Source organism: Crinia signifera, chromosome 6, assembly GCF_055691185.1.
Source record: "Crinia signifera chromosome 6, ASM5569118v1, whole genome shotgun sequence".
Classification (NCBI taxonomy): Eukaryota; Metazoa; Chordata; class Amphibia; order Anura; family Myobatrachidae; genus Crinia; species Crinia signifera.
In genome coordinates this window covers 260,959,096-260,983,772 of record NC_139222.1, presented here as the reverse complement: position 1 = coordinate 260,983,772, position 24,677 = coordinate 260,959,096, and the positions used below count along the sequence as shown (strand labels likewise).

At 45.9% G+C, this 24,677-nt stretch overlaps 1 protein-coding gene across 1 annotated transcript in view; it reads left to right on the top strand.

Moving 5' to 3' along the window:
- The first annotated feature begins 1,683 nt into the window (after positions 1-1,683).
- Positions 1,684-24,677, top strand: part of PPP2R2D (protein phosphatase 2 regulatory subunit Bdelta) — a 36,636-nt gene continuing 13,642 nt past the window's right edge. Inside the window, exons 1-3 of the mRNA XM_083149467.1 lie at positions 1,684-1,942; positions 2,072-2,146; positions 16,301-16,398. Of these exons, the coding sequence (XP_083005593.1) occupies positions 1,936-1,942; positions 2,072-2,146; positions 16,301-16,398 (180 nt within the window). The 5' untranslated portion in view covers positions 1,684-1,935. The remainder of the gene's footprint in view (positions 1,943-2,071; positions 2,147-16,300; positions 16,399-24,677) is intronic.

Here is a 24,677-nt window from a genome sequence, read left to right as displayed (position 1 = left end):
TTTCAGCCTGCGCATACATCAGATTCGCACTGCACATGTGTCCTAATGGTTACTTGTGGATGCAGATCAAAATGATGGAAATTTGGTGGGCATTTCCAGGTGCTAACAGGGGGGTGACTAGCCAGGTGCCTGAGTGGTCATGTTCAGATGAGCTGGTGCAAGTTCCAATGATGCGTCTTAGGAGGTCATTCTGATTGACCCACAAAGCTGCAAATTTTGCAACTTTGCTGGTCATCAAATTGCCGCCCGACTGCAGTCTGCGGCCACACACTCCCGCTCGCACTGATCTGTGCGACCGGACCAGCGACTACATAAGTTGCCACATCTGCTCGCACAGATGGGCTGCACATGTGCATAAGCGTATCTGCGCAGCCCATAAACAATACTCACTGTTGCGAATTCGCAACATTGAGAACAAACCAGAATGGCCTCCTTAATACGCACCGTGGGATAGGTGTGTGCTATATAATTGTAAATGATATCAATAGCATATAATATGCCAGAGGTACAAAATTAATGTGGCAGGGTGGCCCTCGCATGTGCACAGCGGCTTGGACAGAACCGTGCACCATTGACTCCTGAAACCATCGCCAGCGGATGCAAACCATCGATATCCAAAGCCCATCCCCAGAGTACCTGGCACCACTGGAGAACTACACGTTTGCCCATTCCATGGGCCAGATGCCCTAAATTTCTAAAGTGATAAAATGTAGAGTGATAAACTGCTAGCCAATCAGCTCCTAGCTGCCATGTCACAGGCTGTGTTTAAAAAATGTCAGGGAGGAGCTGATTGGTTGGTTGTTTATCACTCTCTATTTCATCACTTTTGAAGCTTAGTGCATCTGGCCCCATACCTGTAGGACAGTCTCGAAGCATGGACTTGATGGTTTGGGACCATCAGGTCCATGGTCCAAGGTTCGGCACAGAAGCAAAAGTGGGAGGAGTTTCACTGTTAAGTCGCCTGTTTTGAGGCAGGGCTTACGGAGCATCCCGATTTCTCAGGTATGAATGTACGCATCGCACTAGTCATGACAGAACCTAAACACGGTGGAAGTGTCCCAACATTGGCGCAAACAACCAGCCGTTGACAGAACGCATCCTTCACTCACCGAGGGGCAAATGTACTAAGATGGGAGTTCTGTTAAAGATGGGATGTTGCCCTTAGCAACCAATCAGATCTTCCTGATTTATTTAGCACCTTCTGGCGCGGTGGGGTCTGTCAGGCCCAGGGCTCCGTCCGGCCCAGGGCTCCGTCTCACTCCGGCTGTGTGTGTCTTGTCTTGCAGGAGCGAGAGGAGGGAACGACTTCCAGTGGGGAACCTTCGGCCCTCCAGCTGTTGTTGAACTACATATCCCAGCATACCCTGCAACAGTTTTAGCTTGGCCAAATAGCAAAACTGTAGCAGGGCTTTCTGAGATGTGTAGTTCAACAACAGCTGGAGGGCCGAAGGTTCCCATCCCTGTTCTAGAAGATCATAGATAGAATCTGATTGGTTGCTATGGGCAACAACATCCCATTTTCATTAGAACTCCCATCTTTACAATATATTTACCCCTGGCTTCCCCGCTCGCCCGGCAGCCCGTGTCGTGTAACCCCATCGGTGCCGCCCAGGGGAGGGCAGGCCGCTGTGTGACAGCGCTGTGCCGCGCCCGGCGGCCGGGGGGTTAAATGACGTCACCAAATCATGCCGACGAGCGCTGTGCGCCATTTTGTAGCCCCATCCCGGAGCAGCCGAAAGCGGCTCCTGAGCACGGCAGCGCCCGGCCCCCTCCTCCTTCCTTCCTCATCGGCAGTAGCAGCAGCGGCCGCCAGCCCGGCTCCACACAGCAGGGGGGGAGGGCAGTGAGTGAGTGTGAAGGGCGAACCCTTCCCGTCCTCCTCCTTCTCCTCAGCGACGCCCGGAGAGGGAGGCCTGGTGCTAGAGGGCAGCAGCCATGGCAGGTACATAACACAGGAGTAGGAGGGAGGGGGGCTGCGGCCTGCTCGGCAGCACGGGGCCTGGGGGTGGCGTGGTGGGGTCTGTCCGGCCCAGGGCTCCCTCTCACCGGCTGTGTGTGTCTTGTCTTGCAGGAGCGGGCGGAGGGAACGACTTCCAGTGGTGCTTCTCCCAGGTGAAAGGTGCCATAGACGAGGATGTGGCGGAAGGTCGGTATAGCCAGTGGGCAGGGAGGGGGGGCTCTGATGAGGGTGGTGGTGGGGGGCACGGGCCTGGCACCCGGTGGGTGAGCCGCGGCTGCAGGCAGCACTCCTGGGGGCCGTGACGTGTATTGCTCTGCGCCCGCTGCTGGGAGGAGGAGGAGGGGGGACAGCAGCAGGGTGATGCTGCCAGGGACCAAGCTCTAATTTCCCCAATGTCCTGAGAGGAGAGAGGGCCTGGTTCTCCCTCCACCATCCATCCTCCAGCTGCTGGGGAACTACACAGCCTATCAGGGCATGCTGGGGTTTGTAGTACCATAGCAGATGGGGTGATGCACTGCGCTTATCCCTGTTCTAGTACTAGGCCTGTCCTTATTCTGCAGTACAGAGAAGGGGTCATTGAGGTGCATGGTTTAGGTGCTCGAACAGTCAAGGTTTTAAGGATATTTAGGCTTAAGCTTGATACACACTGAGCGATATATCATTAATGATATGCACAGTATTGTTAACTATGTATTGCAAACATCGGTCAGTGTGCATGAACAATATCATTAACGACCCCCCCCCCCCCCCTGTCATCTGTACATGCAACTCAATCTGGCAATAACATCTGCATTTACGGAAAGAGAGGAGGGTGCCGTCACTGACCGATATCGTGAACAAAATCGGTCAGTGTGTATGCACTCTCACGTGGCGCTGCCAATATAGTTAACTATATAGGCGGCCATGGGAATCACTAAGTGTGTACCCAGCTTTAATCAAAGATCGTTCAATCAAACTGAGGTGCTAAATAAGTTAATGACCTTTAGACCTGGACTGTTGGGGTGCCTTGAGGATAATTTAGGAACCATTGGTCTATTATATGATAGCACTCCAGCTACTGCATGCTTCCCAGCATGCACAAACAGTAGAATTCTTCTAGGGCATGCTAGTATTTGTAGTTCTGCAGCTGGACTGCCACACTACAGAAGCCCTCCAGGCTAGTCCTTGTCCAGCATCCATACAGGGCAGTGGTCCCCAAAGCACATTATCAGTGCAAGGTTTATTGCAGTAGTAGGCAATATGTGGAACTACACATGCCAGCATGCCCAGTCACAGTTTCAGCCTGCATTAACTGTAAAACAGGCAAGGCATTCTGGGAAGTGTATCTGGAGTGGCACACTTTGCCTACATGTCGTCTATGGTTTTATTGGTGTAGGTTGATGGCCTATTTCAGGTCCAAGTTTAATTATGACTCCATTTTTAGATTGCTAGGAGGGTGGGCATTGCAAGTACCTTGGAAATCTCTGCATGTGTCAGCAATATGATGGCTAATGGGGCCTGCACACGGGGAGATTTTGCTGAGCGGTGCTAGATTGCTTAGTTTGCTGCGATGTACAGTACCAGTGATGTATGTTGGTCGACCTAAAGATGATCAACAGTCATTAGGTTGATACCACTAGGTCGACATACTGCAAGGTCGACAGGGGTCTTGGTCGACGTGGTCAGTGTCGACAGTCAAAAAGTCGACATTGGGTTTTTCACTGGTTTTTGTGCCGACAGGAAGTATTTTATGCCCTACCATCCACTAGGGCGTGGTGGGAGAATGAAATAGTGTACCGAGTGCAGCACATTTAAAACTGTGTCCAGGTCGTGTGTCGACATTCGGTTGAAAAAAAAAAAAACAGTGATAAACCTCATGTTGACATTTTGACTGTTGACCTAGATTGTGTCAACCTAATGACCTGCCGACCTAATGACTGTCGGCCATCTTTAGGTCGACCATACAATCCATACCCCTGTCAGGGCCAGTGTTTTCCTGTGAGCACACTGACCCTGCCCAGCGATCTAACTAGATTTATTCAGCATGCTAGATATTAATCTCTGGGCGATAGCAATGAACAGGGACGCGCACAGCTATCACTCCAACACACGGAGCGATGTAGGGGCATTTTCTAAGCATTCTAGTCAAATAACGCCATATCGCTTAGAAAATGCCCTGAAATCTCCCCGTGTGTAGGACCCATTGTTTCCTTTGTGTGCATACTTAATCCCATTGTTTACTGTTTATGGATGGAGTCAGGCTCTCGTCTTGTAGTTCATTCATAACTTCCAGTATGAAACCAGAGGGTGTCTAGTTGTGTGAGGCACTGATGTCACGTGGGAAATAAGTGGTAGTTTGTTCATGCTGGAAAACCTGCATGGCTTGTATTTGCAAAACAGGGTGCTTTATTGTGCTTTTTTGTGTGTATGTGTGGGTTTAATTGCCTGTTACAGCAGCACCAGACATGCCCACTTGTGCTAGTGTCAAATCTGTTTTATTGGCTTCAGAGGAAGCTAAAATATTCAGAGTGCCGGTTCATTTAAGTATGTGTGTATGGCATAAATACGGATAAACGGCGATCAGAATACAGGCGCCGGCATCTCAAGGAGGGAATCCTGACAAGGGTCAGGTAAGTATGCTTTCCCTCCCCGCTACTGCCTAACACTATCCTCCCCCCACCCTCCTTTCCCTGCTGCATGCTAGTCAGCACTGTTGACTTAACGGCCGGTATGCCGGCTGTTGGTATTCCGCCGTCTATATCCTGATTCTTTGGAAGATCCGGTGCCGGTGTTAAGACGGCAGTCGGTATGCTAATGATAGTGTGCATTCACAATCTATGAACAAAGGCGGCACTCGTCCGGCTGTTTGGTAAGGTAAAAAGTAATATAATCAGCATGTTTGAGGGTTGTACCCCCATCTATAGGGATAGCAGCCCCTGCCAACGGGGGTACAACCTCGAAACCTGACGTAGGGTATGCATTTGGGTTGGGTTTATGTCTACAGCATAATACCGAATACCCACACCCCCCTGTCATATCCCCTCGCAACCATGCGAGGGGATGTATTGGGAAGACACACCCTCTTGCAGGTGCCCGCAGCAGGAGAAATCATTCGATGTTCGCCAGCCATCGGATGATTTCCCCTGCCTTTCGCAAATATAAGTCAGTTGAGACCGCGTTATATTTGCGCCCGCTGGGACAAAGATAGGGCCAGCAGACGCCAGCCACCTGCCCCAGGTAAGCATCGGAATGCCCAGCGGTTTCATGGGGACACATGAAATCGCTGGGCATTCCCATGGCCCCGTCACGCCAACGCCCCCCCCCCCCCCGACTAGCTTGTCCCTCCCTCCCCACTGCGAGCTGCCCGGCGAGTGAGCAACTTGCTGCGGCCGTTCGCAGTTGGGGTTTGCGCATGCGCAGACTCTGTCCATCGGGGCAGAATTGGCCCCTTGGTGTCTACGTAACGAAGTAGACCTGCTGAACCATGTTCCTAGTTTTGTGGTAGTACCAACCTTAAAGATAGGGCGGAGGACAGAGTTCAGTGAGTACGGAAAACCTGTCATTTTCTTAAGCCATTATACTATATTTCTTCCACTATTATAAACTTGTTAAAGTGAGCAAGTCAGTTGATTTTAGTTTTTCGTTTAAAAGGTGGCGTTCTTAATATTAATGTATATAGAATTTTTGGATCCACATTCTCGTTCTTCATTCTGGAAAATATAAGGTTTACAGTATTAGATGTGTCTCTAGAGGCAATTCATTCCTATTGAGGGGTGTGATTCCATTGTTTCACTCCCTTCCTTCTGAAATGACCAGAAGCTATTTAATTGTAATGTGTGATACATTGGGCCAACCTGATTTCCCTGGCAGCACCCAGGGTGGGCTCACGTACGATTAGGCACTTGATGTACCATTTTTTACATGGGTGGGCAGTGCTGAGGAAGCCGGGTTGCAGGATAAAAAAAAAAAAAAAAAAAACTAAAATGAATGGGCAGCTACTGAGAGCTCTCTCAGCCAATCAGCTGCTGCCTATTCATTTGTACGGTTGTTGTTTTTTTATTCTTTTAAATTTGCCCGGCTCTCTGAGCAGTACTGCTCGGTGTGCCGCCTGGCTTTAGGAGTCCCCCTGCATTGGATGCGATACATCGTGGTTGCACATAAGATTTATCGGTACATGTGAGTTATCCGGGCTGCCGATTTGGTCCTTAAGTTTGGTTAACTTAAGGACACCCGACCGACGCGATGCCCACGATTTAGCTCCAAATCGGGGGCATCGCGTCGGTCGTGGCCGTTATAAGGGGCCGCGACGCGATGCCCCCGATTTCCCATAGACAGTAATGTTAAAAGACACGATATCGGGGGCATCGCGTCGGTCGTGGCCGTTATAAGGGGCCGCGACGCGATGCCCACGATTTCCCATAGACAGTAATGTTAAAAGACGCGATGGACCCGATTTCCCATAGACAGCAATGTTAAAATAAAATTACAATGTGAAATTGGCCAATATGTTTTTAAAATAAATGTTTCATGGTCCCCCACCACCGTTAACGCCACCCCGCTATTGACGCCAACCCGAAGCGTGGCGAGCGCAGCGAGCCTGCGAGGGGCGGCGGTACGCGTCCTCCGACCTTTTCATGCCCTACTATCCACTAGGGCGTGGAGTGAGAATAGAATAGTGTGGCGAGCGCAGCGAGCCACCGAGCCCGAAGCGTGGCGAGCGCAGCGGACACAAGTGAAGCCCGCAAGGGCACGCGGATACCTGTGAAGGTGTCCGCGTCCCCTCGCGGGGCTCGCTGCGCTCGCCACGCTTCGGGCTCGGTGGCTCGCTGCGCTCGCCACACTATTCTATTCTCACTCCACGCCCTAGTGGATAGTAGGGCATGAAAAGGTCGGAGGACGCGTACCGCCGCCCCTCGCGGGCTCGCTGCGCTCGCCACGCTTCGGGTTGGCGTCAATAGCGGGGTGGCGTTAACGGTGGTGGGGGGCCATGAAACATTTATTTTAAAAACATATTGGCCAATTTCACATTGTACTTTTATTTTAAAATTGCTGTCTATGGGAAATCGGGTCCATCGCGTCTTTTAACATTACTGTCTATGGGAAATCGTGTCGGAAATCGGGTCCATCGCGTCTTTTAACATTACTGTCTATGGGAAATCGTGGGCATCGCGTCGCGGCTCCTTATAACGGCCACGACCGACGCGATGCCCCCGATTTCGGGCGCGATGAAAAAATCGGCAGCCCGGATAACTCACAAGTACCGATTTATCTTATGTGCAGCACATACGATCTCCAGATCCAAATTGCATGTATATGACATCTGATGCGCAGTTCCATGCGCATCAGATCGGGTGTCATACACATGCGATTTGGGCAGATATCACGGCCCGATCCAACGGGCCCAAATCTCCTAGTGTATGGGGGCCTTATCACTAATTTTATTTGTACCCTCCTAAGGTGTGAGCAGGAATACACATAATGTAGGGCTTTGCGGTTGGGTGCACCTTGCATTTAGCGTGAGAGATGTTGCCAAGTCATACATTTGGGTGCAAGAATAAAGGCCCCCATACGCTACAGTGATTTGGTCCGAAGTCACCCGTTCTCAGCAGATCATGTAGGGAAATCGGACCAAAACTGATGCCTTTAATGTCCCCTTGGGTTCGATGCATGGACACGTGCACATCGGACTTAAGTCTTACCTCTGACTCAGACCCCCGTCCCAGCGATGGAAACAGGGTTCGCATGCGTTAATCACATATGAAGGGACTGCATGCAATCTTCCTGGGCAGCTTGCGGGGGATTGGATGGCCATACGCTGCTGCGATACATTGCAGTATTGAATGGCCACCTTAAATCTGACGCATCCAGCGCAGGACTGGGCGTGCAACCCAGTAAATGGCTCGTGGTCACCTTAGATGGGAAGATTACTGTTGAGCGATGTTTGTTTCATTAAGACAATTTAAAAAAGAAATGTATAAATAACTACGTAGGGTGTGTATTCTTCCAGTCATGCTTAAAGCTGCGTACCCCTTACGTGGACAATGATTCTGACTGACCATTTATGTAAATTGTTCAGTGTGTATGCTCTATCACATTGCTGATACACTTCCGTTGGTTGGTTGTTGCTTCTACTGATCTATTGAATGTGCATTAAGATTTATGTATTTTGAATGACTGTTATACTCCTGGATGTGGCCATTGACAATCTTTTGCAAGATTGCACAGTGTGTACACACTATGGAGCTAATTCAGACCTCAATTCGCAGCCTTGCGGATTATCGTACGACTGCACGTGGATCGTAGTGCGCAAGCCATCTGTGTGATCAAAGCCAGCGAAGGATTGTCATCAGTGGCCTTCGCAACTTGATTGACAGATGACCGGCATTTGTGGATGGAAGATGCAGGCAGGCAGATCCCTGCCGCTGGGAGAGAGGGATGCTGACATCAGCAGCGCTTCTTAGCAGCGCCAAGTAAATCTAGACTTACTAGGGGAATGCAGGGGGGAGTTATTCATTCAATGGTGGCTGATTTGCGAAATCATTTCTCCATATTTGCAAGGCTGCGATCACATTTGCAGCTGTACACGGGGTGGGTTTTGCCTCTGGCTTAAATAATTCTCCTCCCACTGTGAGTTACCTTTGTGCTGAGACACTTAACACATACAGGAGAACACACATCAAGCCTTCCTAAGAGCAGAGACATTTCTGCCTTTCACCTACTGTATCATATTCCAGCATGTACTTGACAAACGCTACCGCAGAGCTGATTTTTCTTTCTTGCTGTGGGCACCTTGATGCTCTCTAGCTGGCTTGATACATTTCCCCAGTTTATTTCTTACACAGATTTAATTTTATTGGAGAACCTGCTGAGCATCAATACGAATGGCCACCCAACAGAGCAATTCAATTGTTGCTCTGCTCACATGAACCTTAGTATTAATGCGACCAGAAGCACTGGGTGCCCAAACCTCAGACTCTGCACCCATTGCTTCTCGCATCTCAGGAGGTTGCGAGCTGATGTCTCCCACTTCTAGGGAGCGCCCAATTGTAGCAACAATTGACTTGCCACCGACCGTTGTATCGCCCTATTTGACTTTTATGTAAACATGTTACATCTGCTTCTAATAACCCAGATTTCAAGAAGACCCCGAAGCTCTTAAGAGTTCTGCACTGAGTCTGCCCGTAACTTAGTTGAGTTCTGGAGTACAGTATTGGAGGTTGTATAATGACATTGTGTGGCACCCAGGTTCCGATTGCAGTCCATTTCTGGCAGTTAGGACACCCTTTGTTTTAGGATTTGGTTTTCTCTTTTTAAAAGAGTTGTTCTAGAGTAGAAATTCCTCTGCAAGCAATGTTCCCCTCTGGCATCTTACTGGCTGCCTCACATGTCATGTACAGGTGATATGTGCTCAGCAGGCCGGTCCATTGGTCCACTAGAAAATATATTAGCGCACCTACTTCTCCCCACCTTGTATACTTGGCCAAGATTACACCTTCCTTTCACACCAGGCTATGATGATTTATTATGGAGGGAAAAGTTCATATACTGAGATGTACCCATAGAACTAGTTACACTAACTTGGTATCCATTGATTTGTTTGTTAGAATTATGGTTCCTGCAAAGAAGGCTAAGATGGGCTCTCCTAGGTTTCATTTTTTTTTTTTTTATTGAAACAAAAAATGCAGATAAGGTTAAATCCACCGAAACACATATTTTGTTTACCAAGCATTTTCAGTTGCCCGGTGTGTACAGGCAGGTGGTGAGCGCTGATGCCCACTCCCGCTCATCTGCTGCTATTACTAAAAGAGTGATGGGGTGGACAGCTTTCCATAACCTCGTGCTGTGGAAAGTCCACTCCCTAGAAACCCGCTCAGTGTATATGCGCTGAGTGTTTTTCAGCCCAGCGATTTTTTTTTTCCCCATCAAAATCGCCCAGTGTATATTGACCTTTAGCGGATCGGTGGAGGGTCCATTTAATGCAGTCAAGAAGACCTTGCCGACATAGCAGGAAAATTTCCTAGCGTCTACAAATAGGTTTCTTCCGACCCATATTCATTTTTCTAACATTAAATTATTAGTCCCAGTTTGACACGGGACACTGTTTCATTGCAGACTGTAGGCTTCATCATGCACAGGTGATACCTCTCCACGTAGTAAGATGCAGATATCACTTTCCTGTCGCAGCAACATAGCGGCTCAAGGTGTGTATCCCCCCCCCCCCCCCCCCCCCTGCACACGCCGTTTCAACTTTGCTGGGTTTTTACAGCGACGTTGAAACGGTGTGTGCGGCCACCACAACATCAAGGCTCACCGCTAAATGCAGCGGGCTCCCTGCATTAGACGTGAACCTCGCTGTTTGGGGGAATCCTCGCCGTCCTCTGACAGCAAGGGTTCCCCCGAAACATTGAATACAATGATCAGCCAGCACGGAGGTTAAATGGCGAGGGTATATTCGGCAATCTCCAATGTCTAACCCCCTCGCCGGCTGCATTAAATACTGCCCAAAGCTGCATTGGGCAGTATTCAATGAGGCTGATTCGCCATGTTTTATGGCAATTTTGTGTTATTTTCGTGCTGTACAGCGCTTTTTTTTTTATTTTATTTTTTTTACTAAAACGGTGAATCACCCTATTCAATGACCAGATGGCGAATACATATCAAGGTTTTTATCGCCATGATTCACCGAGTAGCAATCGCTATCTTTTTATGGTGAAGTGGAATGTGAACTTTTAAAATAAAGTGTTTTGTTTTTTACATTTGGTGTAAAAAAAACAGGAATTTTATTCTGAGGAGGGGCATGCTATTTTTATTCATGTGCTGTAAGCACATGAATATATATTTAATTTAAAAAAAATATATATATATTTTTTTTTTTTACACAGCAGCCAGCAGGGGGCCGGGAGCCGAGCCGCTCATTAGATATTCATATATTCACTGCACCCGGTCATTACATATGCACGATCGGGTGTAGTGAATACCCGGTCCCCTGTTGGCTATCCCGGGGAGCCCACCTCCCCCCCACAAACGTTCTGGGGCAGGCAGAGAGACTTCCATCTCCCTGCCTGCCGCTGTCCTCAGGCTCCCTGCGGCATCGCCGCAGGAGTTAAAATTCACCGGTCAGGGGCAGTGAGCAAGATTTGCTGCACATCGTCAAAATTCTCATTGAATACTGCCAATTATCACTGATGATGTCTCCCGGTATGAACAAGATGCAATAAAGAACACTGTTTAAGAGGGAATGTTATTTCCCACTAATCAGATGATTATAGGAATGTCTGATAAAACAGATGTTCCCAATCCTGTGTATAGAGTAAATGTTCTGATCACCATCTAATTTATTTTTCCATTGCTGGGGGCATCTTCAAACTTTGTTTTGGTTTCTTCAATATATATTTTCTCATCTTTTCCGTAGACGAATTGTAGGCTTTCTCGTTTAAACAAATTTTATGATTATAGTTAAATGATAAATTTCTGCTAACCATAAGTGGAGCGGGCGGTACTCTTGGTTCTTCAGAATAATTATTCATATGTTCCCGAAGACAACGTTTTCAAATACTCACGGTTAGAGTTCTGTGAGCACTGGGTTAAAATATAAAACCGCTTTCTATACTAGATCTTATAATTGGGTTTGTCTGAAAGTGCTTTGTTTGGTCTTATTAAAGTGTGGTGGCGTATTATATTGCCTCTCCTATGATGGTAGTACAATACATAAGGTAACGACCTCTCAATGGCCCTTATTCTGGTCGGTGCGGATATATCCGCGTGCGTTCGGCCCGCCGATGTTTTGTGTCTGCGCATGTGCAGAGGCGTCTCTGCGCATGTGCGAGCGGGGCGTACGGCCAAATCCCGCATGATATGTGAACACTCCGGACAGGGGGTGGAGAGGGGTGTGGAGGGCTATTTGGGCTCATTACCATATGCATACGCCCCGCGTTTCATGGGCGTTCCCACGTGTAGGGGGCGGACATATGACATCGCCGTATGTCAGCTGCCCGCCCAGATCCCTGCTTTTGCACGGAAAAATGTCCGTGTGGTCTGAGGTTGCGGGAGCTGGTGGAGCACTCGGTCCTGCATTCGATGGTCTGCGACCATCGAATGATGGGGGAGGTTCCTTAGATGGAGGAGGCGTATTCATGAAAAATACACGTGCGGTCCGTTCGGCCAGCTTCTTACCGCGTACGGACGGAGTTGGCGATCCGTATGGAAGGCGGGGTTTCGCACGCACGGTCCTGGCCGCATAATCGGATCCGGCCGCACCGATCAGAATAAGGGCCAATGTGTAAATGTATTCAACTCCTACATATACGTATAATAAATGGTATGGCCTTGGTACAACTTTTTTTCCATATAGTCCTCATACTTGTATAAGCATTTGTTCTAATGGTACACCAAGGCATCTATCCCGGAGTAGAAGAAATCTGTGTCAAGTGTTCTATTGAGATGGAAATCACAAGGCATCAGGGCTGTAGGTAGGATGGTCCAGTACCTCCCAATGGTAGTGACGTAACAACTCTCGGAGTTGGGCCTGGCATTATCGTGTAGCAGTTGAAGATGCCGGTTTTCGTCAGCCCAAGCTATTTTTTAACAAGTTGTCCTCTGCAACCTGCTCAGTGTGTCACAATAGCGGTCAGCTTTTCTGGCCATATTACTGCTCATCTTGAAAGTCTGTCCTGCCATTCTCAAAAACAGTGCACCAAACAAGTTGTCAATGACTTTTAGCACCCTTTAGACTTAAGAAAACTGCTCACACTTCAAAACCTCCGTGTTTGACTGTTTCTGCCAACTCCATCATCTTACACTTGATGCTGGGACAGTCTTAACGGCCATGAGGGGAAGCAGTGGTCTACCTGCTCTGGCCTGTTGGAAGTAAGATTGAGCTGGAGACCATTGCACACATGTGATGTCTTGTTACCTTCTGTATTGAACCATCCTTGTATTGTAACTCTCAAGACGCCTTACACCATCTATAGGCCTTGATTAAAATGATCAAAGTTCAGATAGAATATTAAAAAAAAATCATTCTGTATGAATTGTTTTTGTAGTACAGTTTAGTTAATGCAATTTTGATGCGTGCACATCTTTTATCCTTTTTAAATGGTTCAGCGCGATTTCCTGACAGTCTAAAGGCTCGTACACACACTGGGCGACTTTGGGCTGAAAGCAGCTCAGTTTTGTCGTTTGAGCTGCTTTCAGTTTCTAAGCTGCCCGGTGTATACGGGGCAGCGGTGAGTGCTGATGCATGCTCCCGCATCATTGTTGGCTGCCGCTCATCTGCTGTGTGTATATCTGACATATGTATGCAATGAGTGATTTCCAGCCCAGCTTTGGGCATGGTGCCTCGCTGCGCTCAGCACACTATTATATTCTAACTCTATGCCCACTTGGATCGTGACGGAAGGACAAAGCAAAAATGGCGAAAAACTCATGTGGACTTTCTGACCTATTGACATTTTAAATGTCGGGATTTGACAATGGTTGTCGGGATTTCAACTGCATCATGTTAAAAAATGTGCACCAATAGAATGTTATGCTATATAATACAAGGCTGCTCCTCATCTCTATATGAGGAATTTAAGTTTTATGCGTGTCGGCGGCCACTAGACGGCGCCTGACAGCAATTTAATGAATTGCTCCATTCAGGGTCACAGCCGCCGGTGCTGACATTACTGTTCTGATGATCCGTCGTTTTAGCACGATGGGTAACTGGTAAATATTTAATTATCAAATACTTACTTGCATGTGCTGTGCATCCAACACTTAGGGTGAGATTTAATGGGATGAGAGATTCAGAAAGTGAGAGATTTGGTGAGAAATCTCCAGTTTTTTTATAGCGGCAATCCTTTACACTGCAAAACCAGTTTGATTTTGAAGTGTAAATGATTGCCGCTTTAAAAAAACTGGAGATTTCTTACCAAAACTCTCACTTTCTGAATACCTCACCCTTATTGTCCTATCCATACACGGACAGCCCGGCCTCCTCTATCCTTGTAGAGTTCAGTGATTGATGCTTTTTTTTGGGGGGGGCCTGTCGTCTCATTGCGTGTCTGCACAGTACTAAAAGCTATAGAACAGTAAAGGAATGCACCAGCATCCCTGAAAAAATATATTGTGCAGTAGGACTTTTAAAGCTGGGTACACACCTAAAGATCTATCTGTCTGGTGAGAACAAAAACCTGGTAATGTCTAGGAGAAAATGACAATCAACCACTTGTTCCCCAACGCTGGAAATCCGACAATGATGGGTCGTACAAATTGGTTACATTTTGCAGCATTTGGATGCAAATGATTTATTGGATTATTTTGCAAAAACCTAGATGCGTTTCACTTCTCGGAATAAGCTGCGGCATGTAGTAACTCAGCTGTGGTTCATATTTTTCTCTGGGTAGCCCCTTTTTCAAGAGCAAAGGGCAGGGTTATGGTGAAAGGAGAGGAAGCATAGCCGAGTGATTTACACCCAGTCCAGCGACTTTTCGCGAAGGGTGGACAGTGTTCCATAGAAGGCGCTATGGAAAGCCATCCATTCGCTGGCGTGCATCAGTGCTCACCGCTCAAAGTGTGCATGGACCTTTAATGTATTACAGAAATTTCGGCGCTCTACCCCTAAATGAAGAATGAAGCGAGATCTGGGCTTAATCTCAAAAGTGATTTTTATTGTGCAAAAACACAGGTATAGTGGCGAAAAAAGTGGGTGCTTGGCAGTCTGTGCCAATATGATGTATCACTTGAGTTAGGGTTCTTTACTGTCAGGGCTGGACTGTCCCGGTCTCCTGCTGAGAAAAAACCCCCAAGGTTCTCCAGCTCAGCAGGAGACCGGGACAGTCCAGCCCTGACAGTAAAGAACCCTAACTCAAGTGATACATCATATTGGCACAGACTGCCAAGCACCCACTTTTTTCGCCAGTATACCTGTGTTTTTGCACAATAAAAATCACTTTTGAGATTAAGCCCAGATCTCGCTTCATTTAGGGGTAGAGCGCCGAAATTTCTGTATTCATTCTTAACCTTTGCAGGCTGATCACCTGCATATTTACAGCAGCTAACCCCGCACATTCGCACTTAGTGCGCAGTTTCACAAACCCATTCTATCTTTAATGTATTACACCTATAAGTTTACTGTTTGGACAGCAGGTTTTATTCTTATTTATCTCCCCTATACTTCATGAAGCTAATAAGCTGAAATGGGCACAATAAAGGCCGTTACCATGCACAAAGGGAGAACTTGAGTTTAGCAGTAAGGCAGAATATTGTGCGCTAATACAATGCATGTTTGTATAAAGGTGCCCATAAACGGTACAATTGTTAGGTGTGATGAGATGCGCGCTCCCGTGTACTGCACATTTGTAGTTTAATCTGTCTGCATTTCTTGTCATCTGACACTTTTGGTGGTTCTTCTCTTCCCTTGCATCTCACCAGTGCTGTTAGATAATCATACCTTTCCAATAACTAATTGGATGGACATGGGTCAGGCCCCTAGTCTTCAATATTTTACATACAGGTCTTCTTGGGGGTCTGCACATGACCCTGTAAATGACTTTACTGTTGCTGTGGAGATCAGCGCTGCTTCTAGTGGCCTTCTGAGTGCGTATCTCAATCTGTTACATTATTATTGTAGAACATGTTGAATGCTTATAAAACAATGCTGTTACAGGTAATTCCAGTTGATGTTGCGTCACTGGTTTCCCCATGACCTAATCTCACACCCCTGTAGGTTTTTTTTTTTACAAGTTGGGGTTGTGATCCATCGCTTGGAATAAATTTGCCCTCTGAAAGGCAGACACGGCTCTGGTGGTAATGCTGGGGTAAACTGTATTTTGACACGTGTGTGTTTTTGTTTTGTTTGCTTTCTGTCTTCTCCTAGGACCCTATGCTTGGTAAAAAAAAAAAAAATTAATGGCCTTCTAAGCAATGTTCCCTCTAATTTTACGAAGGCTGTGTGCGGCTAAAGATTTTGGCTGTGCAACTTTGGAATTAAATTTACATTTTTGTGCGTCACTTATATATAACTGGAAAATGACGTTCAGCATTTGTGTTAACTTTACTTCAAAATGATATTAAACATTTAAACATTCAAAATACAGTACACAATGGGGGTGAAACACACATTAATTGAGTCCACAACTGCAAAAAGGGACCACTGCTGATTTGTGCGCTCAGTTGTAATGTCTGTGCGCACGCTCGTCAAGGTGTGTGCGCGCGCACGTGCGCACAGCTTAGAGGGAACACTGCTTCTAAGCCTATCCCTGATAAAATCTGAAAATGCACTTACATTTTTTTTAAATAATGTTTTTAATTCAGTGGAATATCTTTTCTTGTTAGAAACCATGTTAAAATGAAAACTTTATTTTTTTTTTTCTCTCTTAGCGGATATTATTTCCACTGTCGAGTTCAACCTTTCTGGTGACTTGTTAGCTACTGGAGACAAAGGAGGAAGAGTGGTTATATTTCAAAGGGAACAAGAGGTTTGTATAATTTTGTTTCTAAAAATGCAACAGTTGGACAATACGTTTTGATAATGCATTGGCGGGTTTCAATTGATTTGTCCTGTCTAAACAGGACTGTTTAGATGCCCAAAGAATTGTCATTCAATTGTTTGGGCGCACATGCATGTCGGGCCCAGAGTTTAGCAGCGTAAAACGGCTAAGCCTAAAGTCCCTTTGCCCACCTTGTTTCTCGCAGCGTCCTTAGGTGCGAGGGGAAAAAATGTGACTTCTGGGTGCCTGAAAAACCGAACGATTGAATTGTTGTCATTGCATGAGTGCTAGTGGCAGCTGCAACAAAAACAATTGCATTCTCCCGCATTTTGTCTAGTATTACATTAATCTATCTTAAAGTACATTAAAACAATTAAGGGATTTATTTTTGTTAAAAATAAAAAAATAACTACATTTGTGTAACTATTCAACCTAAATATACTGTACTGTAATTGGTTGTCTGCAGAGGCCATATTGGTTTCACTTACTGTTCAGTTGTTGTTGTTGCTGCACAATAGACAATGTGCATTATACATCTGTGCTTGAAGGGGGACAAAAGGAAATTAACTGAAGAAAATCTACATAATGCAGTAACATGTAGGAGATTAACGTTCTCAGTGGAGAAAGGTTCTCTGCCAGATCAGACTAAAGTTAATGTTTTGAGCCTTGGGCCCCATAAGCTGTCTGGTAAAAGCCTAAAACTACTCGCTTTCAACCCTATTCAGAACATGAAGTATTGGGGCAGGAACTTCCTGTATAACTAGTACAGTTAAAGTAATACAAAATAAATCAGTACTAGTTTCCTAGCACAGCGCCCATCGCATACCATATGGTATGCGATGGCAGCCGGTGTTATACAATTTTAAATTATATACCATCGCATTGTATGCCATATACAATGGTATATGATTTAAAATTGCATAAGCACCGTAATGGGTGTTTTCAATGTTAAATGTGCCCCATATAAATTGTATAAGCACCGTAATGGGTGCTTACGATGTTAAAAGCACCCCCACGCCACCCGTACTATCAATGCCAACCCAAAGCGGGGCGAGCGCAGCGGTACGTGTCCTCTGACCTTTTCATACCCCCACTATCCACGTCGGCGTGGAGTTTATTTTATATAGTGTGGCGAGCGGACGCAGAATACATGTGAAGTCATGCGCGTCCCCTCGCGGGGCTCGCTGGGTTTCGTGCACACTATATCAAATCAACGCCGACGTGGATAGTGGTGGTATGATAAGGTCGGAGGACGCGTACCGCTGCGCTCGCCATGCTTCGGGTTGGCATTGATAGTGGGGGTGCATTTAACATTGTAAGCACCCATTAGGGTGCTTATACAATTAAAAATCGTATAGGGGCTTATACAATTTAAAATCGCATTGCATGCCATATGCCCGCATGCGATGAGATGCCATACAGCTTAATATCGTGAGCGCCGTGCTAGGAAACGAGTACCAATAAATCTGTCTTCAGAGTGGCCCAGTCACAGGTTTTGGGGGGTATTCAATCCCGGGTCATGAATGTTGATCCATGCCGACAGCCGTGACCCTGGCTCATTTTCGTTTTGCTTGACCGGGATATTGCCGATCAGGATTCAATGTCCCATCTGGCGATCAGTGAAAAGGGCGCGGGTCCGCGTAATTGGCCATGGATTGTCGAGATTCAGCCGTGATCGCGACAATTCACGGCCGTTAACGACAAAACGGTCACGGAATACACGTCAAGTAATCCGCGTCCTTGCGGTGCTTGTTGCGCTCGTCACACTTAATAAAATCTACTCCAAGCCGACGTTGATAGTGGGGGTATGAACAGGTCGGGAGGACGCGGGGCTCGCCACGATAGGTCTGAAATGGAGGCATTTGCCAGTATGTAACATGGAGCACTGGCAAATGCATCCTTTATTGTGCATGAGACGCACTTGCACACCGCACCCCCCTTTGTGCACGAGACGCACATGCAAGATCCCCTCTCTACCGGCGTCTGCCAGTGCAGGGGATCTGGCGGTTACCTGCGCTGTGTGAGAGGCATTCACTAGGCTTGCCGGGGACAGAGCTGCAGCTCACGGGGACAGTACGCTGACTACGCAGTGCTGCCGCAGGGACACTACGCTGGCTGCCATTGGACTACTCTGACAACGTAGCGTAGCCTGCCGCCGTAAAACTACACAAGTACCGAATATTGTTTTTATATTTATGTTGTAGTGTTTTTATATTTATGTTGTAGTGTTTGTACAATTGAATATGGCATTTTTCCCCATGGTTCTATCCCATAGAGAATCAGTCAGTTGTCTTCATGTTTGCTAGTAGTCTCCACTCAACCTCATGGAATTCAGGAAATTTTGCAAAAATAGTCAAATAAGTGCATGGGTCGTATTTTAGTAGTTTGGCGACTGTGCTGTGTGATCTATCCTGCAGCAGCTTCACTGGTGTGGTCCATTTGGCTTGTTAAGATATGAACTAATTACCTAATCTGTATTTTAATTCAGAGATTCATGGAGTTTGTTTTTGTATTGATCTTGGAAGTGCCGTTGTGAATTTATTTTGCTCGAAGTCCATGTAAAAGTTGATGCGTCCAATGTGGATTTTGGTGTGGGAAAGGTTCCACAGTTATGCCGTGTACACACCAGAACGATTTGGCCTCAATTCCACCAATTTCGATACAGTCTCGACCGATTGTATGTAAATTGGCCATGGTATGGCATGCTTTAGATCCATTCCCGATCCAATGCTGGTCGTTTTGCAGATCCTACCTGCTGCAGTCAGGATTTAAAAACGACCCCTTCAACTGGGTACAGATCGTAATCTGATCAGATGCAGATCGTGCGACCATCGTATGGTCGTCTCACGGTCTGCTCATGATCATTCTGGTGTGCACCCTACATTACTGCTCCAAGCTCCTTAGAACATGGCTATAGTGTCTAAAAGCCCATACACACACTAGGCGATTTTAAACTGAAAGCTGCTCAGTTTTGTCAATTGAGCTGCTTTCAGCTCAAAAGCCGCCCAGTCTGTACGGGCCAGCATTGAGCACTGATGCGCACTCCCGCATCATCGGCAGCCACCATGCTCATCTGCTGGTATTCCCAGCAGGTGAGCGATGAGGTGGACGGCTTTCCATAGCGTCCTGCTATGAAAAGCCGTCCACTCCCGGGAAAATCGCTGAGATGGGCGAAAATCTCTGTGTGTACGCACTGAGCAGTTTTTTTCCCCCATAATCGCTGTGTATACACGCTGGGCAAAAACATCAGTATGTATGGACCTTTTAGCGGAGAGGATCAGTGAATGTAGGTAGTATATTTACATTGCGAGGTTGTAGAAGTGTATTGGTTTGTGTTCTGCCTATAGAACGCCTTGAAGAGTTGAAGAATAAGTTGAGCAGGAGGCCTGTTATATTCCTGGTGGTTCGGAGTTGCAGTAGCTGTTTGTCAAAGGTAACCTAAATATGGTGATTCTATTCATAAGTGGGAGTACAATTGCTGCTGTGTCTCTTGGCTGTCGTGACAAGCCCTTGCTTGTCAGGGTCTTTGGTGAGCAAGAAAGGGCGTAGGCACCTAATGTGAAATGTAAGAAGTATTTATTTATTAACAGTTTCTTATATAGCGCACACAGATTCCGCAGCGCTTTACAATTAGGAGCAAAAACACATATCAAATTACAGTACAAGACAGTTTAGGACAAGTACATGGTAAATATGGATAGTTGCATCAGGGGACAGGACACTCAAGCAATCATCAGGGTGGCAGTGGTTTATATATTCTAAGAAAGGCACAAGAGGAGAGAGGGCCCTGCCCGTGAGAGCTTACATTCTAAAAGGGGAGGGTTAGACAGACAGGGGTAACACAGAAGGGAAAGAAGTGGGCATAAACAGTAGGTTAGGATGAGAGATGGTCAGGTTTTATGCTGGAGGGTGGGAAGAGGTCAGCTTAGTCTTTGATATTTTAAGTCTAAAAAAAGCGCTGGGTCATCCAGGAGTAGATAGCAGAGAGGAAGTAGGAGATATGAGTGAGGATGGAAGGAGAGAGATCAGGAAAGGAGCGGTAGATTTTAGTATTATCAGCATAGAGGTGATAGTGGAAGTTAAGTGAGCAAATAAGCTCACCCAGAGAGGACATATAGAGATAGAGAAGAGGACCAAGAATAAAATGATGGAGGACACCTACTATCAATGGAAGAGCAGAAGTGGTGAAGTCATTAGAGGTACAGCTGGGCATTTTCAAAACAGACAGTGCACATACAAGCATTAACAGTGATATTCAAAGTTTTAGCAGTTGCAGAAATGGTGATAAGCTGGATGAACAGTCAGATAGCCAGGAGTAGTATGTTGTGAGTATGAAGTGATCTCACTCAAAGCAGTCCCTTGGTTTTCTGAGTTACTGTAGTTTCTGTTTTTCTGATCACTTTGATATCAAGATGTTAAGTTGGTTGGCAGTTTCTGTCCAGAATAAGTCCAATCTTTAATCTATGTAACTTTTTTTTTTCCTACTTAAAAATCTTCCTACTTTAAAAGCTGACAAAATATCAATAGTCAGCTTTCAATAGTCAGCCAGGCTGTGTCAGCCTAGTATTCTCACTAAATACTAAAAGCTGTTTCTAAGTTAATTGATTAAGACCCCACCCAGCCAGAGCCCCTCTCCCACTAGCAATAAAACGAAGATAAACAAATGTTAAGAGGTTACATACCATCCCAGCCACTAATACATTCAAACTCACTTTAATTCTTAATACAATTGCACAAATACCTATAATAATGCAATATGCAGGCAGAGTGATGGTGACTCAATACTGGCTATGGCATGTAAGGTTAAATACCTATAATAATGCAATATGCAGGCAGAGTGATGGTGACTCAATACTGGCAATGGCATGTAAGGTTAAATACCTATAATAATGCAATATGTACAAATAATGGTGTAATTAAGATCTAACTACTTTCACAGTTACTGTAAAATCCATTAAATTGATGGCTAAAATTGTATGATAAAATACAGAGGATTAAACCTTTTTGAGATAATCCACCCATTTTATTCAGAAATAGTCCAAAAGATGGATAGGAAGGGATGGCATGGGAGAGGGGTTGGTATATAACGGTGGGGGGGGGGTGTAACTTTTTGATTGCACAAGATGCTTGAGTGTGGGAATAGGGAACATGGATTTGCTAAGTAAACGGTGTACCTAAATCACACATATTGGCGCTGTGCGTGCAACGATCCGTACGCATGTGCAGCCATTCCATAATCATCTCGCAAATTCACACAAAGCCACAATGGATGACAAGATGGAAGAAATAGCAGGAGGTGGTCATGGTGGACAGGTTTTGCTTTCCATTATGTTCTGTAAAGCGGTAATAAAGGGAATATGAAGGCGCTGTAAACAATTGGTATTCAGAACTGGTAGCAGACATGACAGGCAGGCAGATCAAATGCTAGATTATTAGTGTTTTATAAGATGTTGAGGCCAGGACTCGTTAACAAATCTTTTTGATGATTGAAAAAAAAAAAATCTACAATTCAGAGGCTCAACGGAAAATAGGCGCAGGTCACATCTATATGACTGTTTGCTGCCGTCCTAATGTCTTATGCTAGGTACACACAACATTCTGCAGCATGGCCCCTCCGTTATTTTTTTTTTTTTTTTATAAGAATAGGTTGAATTCACATTCAATCTATTCAATGTCAAGCCCATGGATCGTCGAACATGGGCGCAGATTGTCGAAAACAGACAGCAGATTTGACTTTTTAGAATTGAAGATCTTTCTGCCTGTTAGAGATATCGTCCAGGATTGAATACCAGCCATAGGGCAGTATTCAATGAGAAAAATTCTCTGTGTTTTATGGAGAATTTTTGCTTTTTTCGCCCTGGACGGAGCATTTTGCTCTCCAAAAGTGAACCACCCTATTCAATGTGAAATATTCGCTGTCTTTCTAAGTGATTTTCGCCATCTCTCTCCGTGTAGAAATTCTCCATCTTTTGATGGAGAGCTGGAATGTGAACTTTTAATCTAAAAGGTTTTTTTTTTTTTAATTTTGGTGTAAAAAAATCAGTTTTTTTTTTTCTGTGAAGGGGCATGTTATTTTTATTCATGTGCTTATAGCACATGAATATATATTTAATTTAAAAAAAAAATATATTTTTTTTAATTAACACAGTGCAGCCAGCAGGGGGCCGGAGCGCTCGAGCCGCTCATTAGATATTCATATATTCACTGCACCCGATGCACGTTCGGGTGCAGTGAATACTGGGTCCCCCGCTGGCTATAGGGGGGGGGGCAGCCTGTGCTGCCTGGGTCCAGGGGAGCCCCCCTACCCTCCACATATGTTCTGGGGCATCCAGGGAGACTTTAATCTCCCTGGATGCCACGTCCCACGGCTCCCTGTCAGCTCCCTGCCGCGGACGCTCGTCCGCTGCAGAGGTTAAGACTCGCCGCGAGTGGCGGCGAGTCTTAAATACGTTGAATAGTGGGAGCAGGAGGCTCCGGAACACGGCGAGTGCATGGCGAGAGAAAAAATCTCTCGCCATGCACAGAGAATTTTCTACATTGAATACTGCCCATAGTGTGTATACACCAGCACAGCGATTCTCAAACTGTGTGCCAAGGCACCCAGAGACATTCACAGGAATGCCTCCGGTTGATGGTCCAGGAGTAAATGCAAATTCAAATCGGTCAGTATAAATAGGCAAAACTGGTGCTCATGACTTCCAATCATAAAGTATGTGGACAAACAGGAGTCCTGTCCCGCACCACATAACTGAACCTGAAAATGACATATGAACACAATTTTTACTTAATTTAATATTGTTTTCTAAATTTCTAATCAAAAACATTTGGCTTAGAGTAACCATGAAAAACATTGATACACTAGGGCAGTGGTTCCCAACCTTTTTTTTTTTTTTATCTTTCATACCCCTTGAGTACCACTTCCTCTCAATTTGAAATACCCACAGACCTTATGAGAGGAAGTGAGTTGTATGCGTGTCCTTCTATTAAGGAGTGTGTGCGGTCAGGAATCTGGTCCCTCTGTGTCTGGCTGCTGGCTGTGTACTGTTTCCAGGGTTCCCGCCAATGCCTGCAGGATTACTGCGGTTGTTTTCTCCGCCTGTGTCAGCGTGGAGCAGATGGTTGCTTATGGTTGAGGGCAACGCCGGTAGCTCCCAGTGGATTGCTGGTTGGGCAAAGGTACAAGGAGATGCTGATGATGCTGCAGACAGAACTGAAAGTGACGCAATGTGGTTCATCCCCACAGCAATGGGAGACTTCTCCAGCCATTGGGATAATTCTTCTTCCGTCATTACCAATATTTTATTTAAGTACCCACAAATGGTCTGCAGGGTACCAGCACAAGTACTCCAGGTCGGGAACCACTGCCTTTATCTGCCAGGATTCAAAAACGTTCGGGCACCACTGCAATAGCATTATTGTTCATACCGTTAATGAAAATTGTCTAATGTGTACCCAACTTACCATAGTGACATGTGCCTATTGCTTACAGCAGCAAAATACATATCCCTGGAATTATATTATAAGCCTAGTCCTGTAAAAAAGTAATTTTGAGCCATGTACCCTACTAATTTGAGGAAAGACCCAAAGTGGTACTCTGCCCACTTGTATACCAGAAGTCATCTGAGTTGGGACTCTATTCTATTTGTATACCAAGTCTGGGTGTGTTTGGTTTTTACCAAAACCAAACCAATCATCTCTAGTAAAAAAAACACTTCTCACCAAGAGATCAATAAATGATCTATAGATTGTACACAAGCAGTTACTGGAAATATACTCTGTTAGCTCATTCATGTACTATAATACCGCAAGTGCCGCTGATGTACAATATGTGCTGGACTTTACGTGGAAAAGACTAATAAAACGGGTTTCAAAATCACAAGCACAACATTGTTTGGCAATTACATGTCCCAAAAACCTGTAATCAATGTCAATTAAGCACATTCCTTATGTAGCAGCCAGGAGAGAGTCAAAACTTTGTCAGATACGATGTCTGGAGGTTATACCGAGAACCCAAATAGATAATAACAGATCTGCTGCTGGTACGCAATCGACAGAAAAAGGTCGACATGCGGCTCTCACATTTCTTCCCCCCCCCCCCCCCCCCCCCCCCCTTCCCCAATAAAAAGTGACTTGTTCACACTTTACCATCCCAGTGGAGGGGGGATTTAATTGTGAGCCGAGCACAGCGTGTGACTGTTCCCGTGTGAGGGGACGCGGGACACTCATACGGTATCCATGTAGACCTTTTAACCAACCAACAGTAGTCG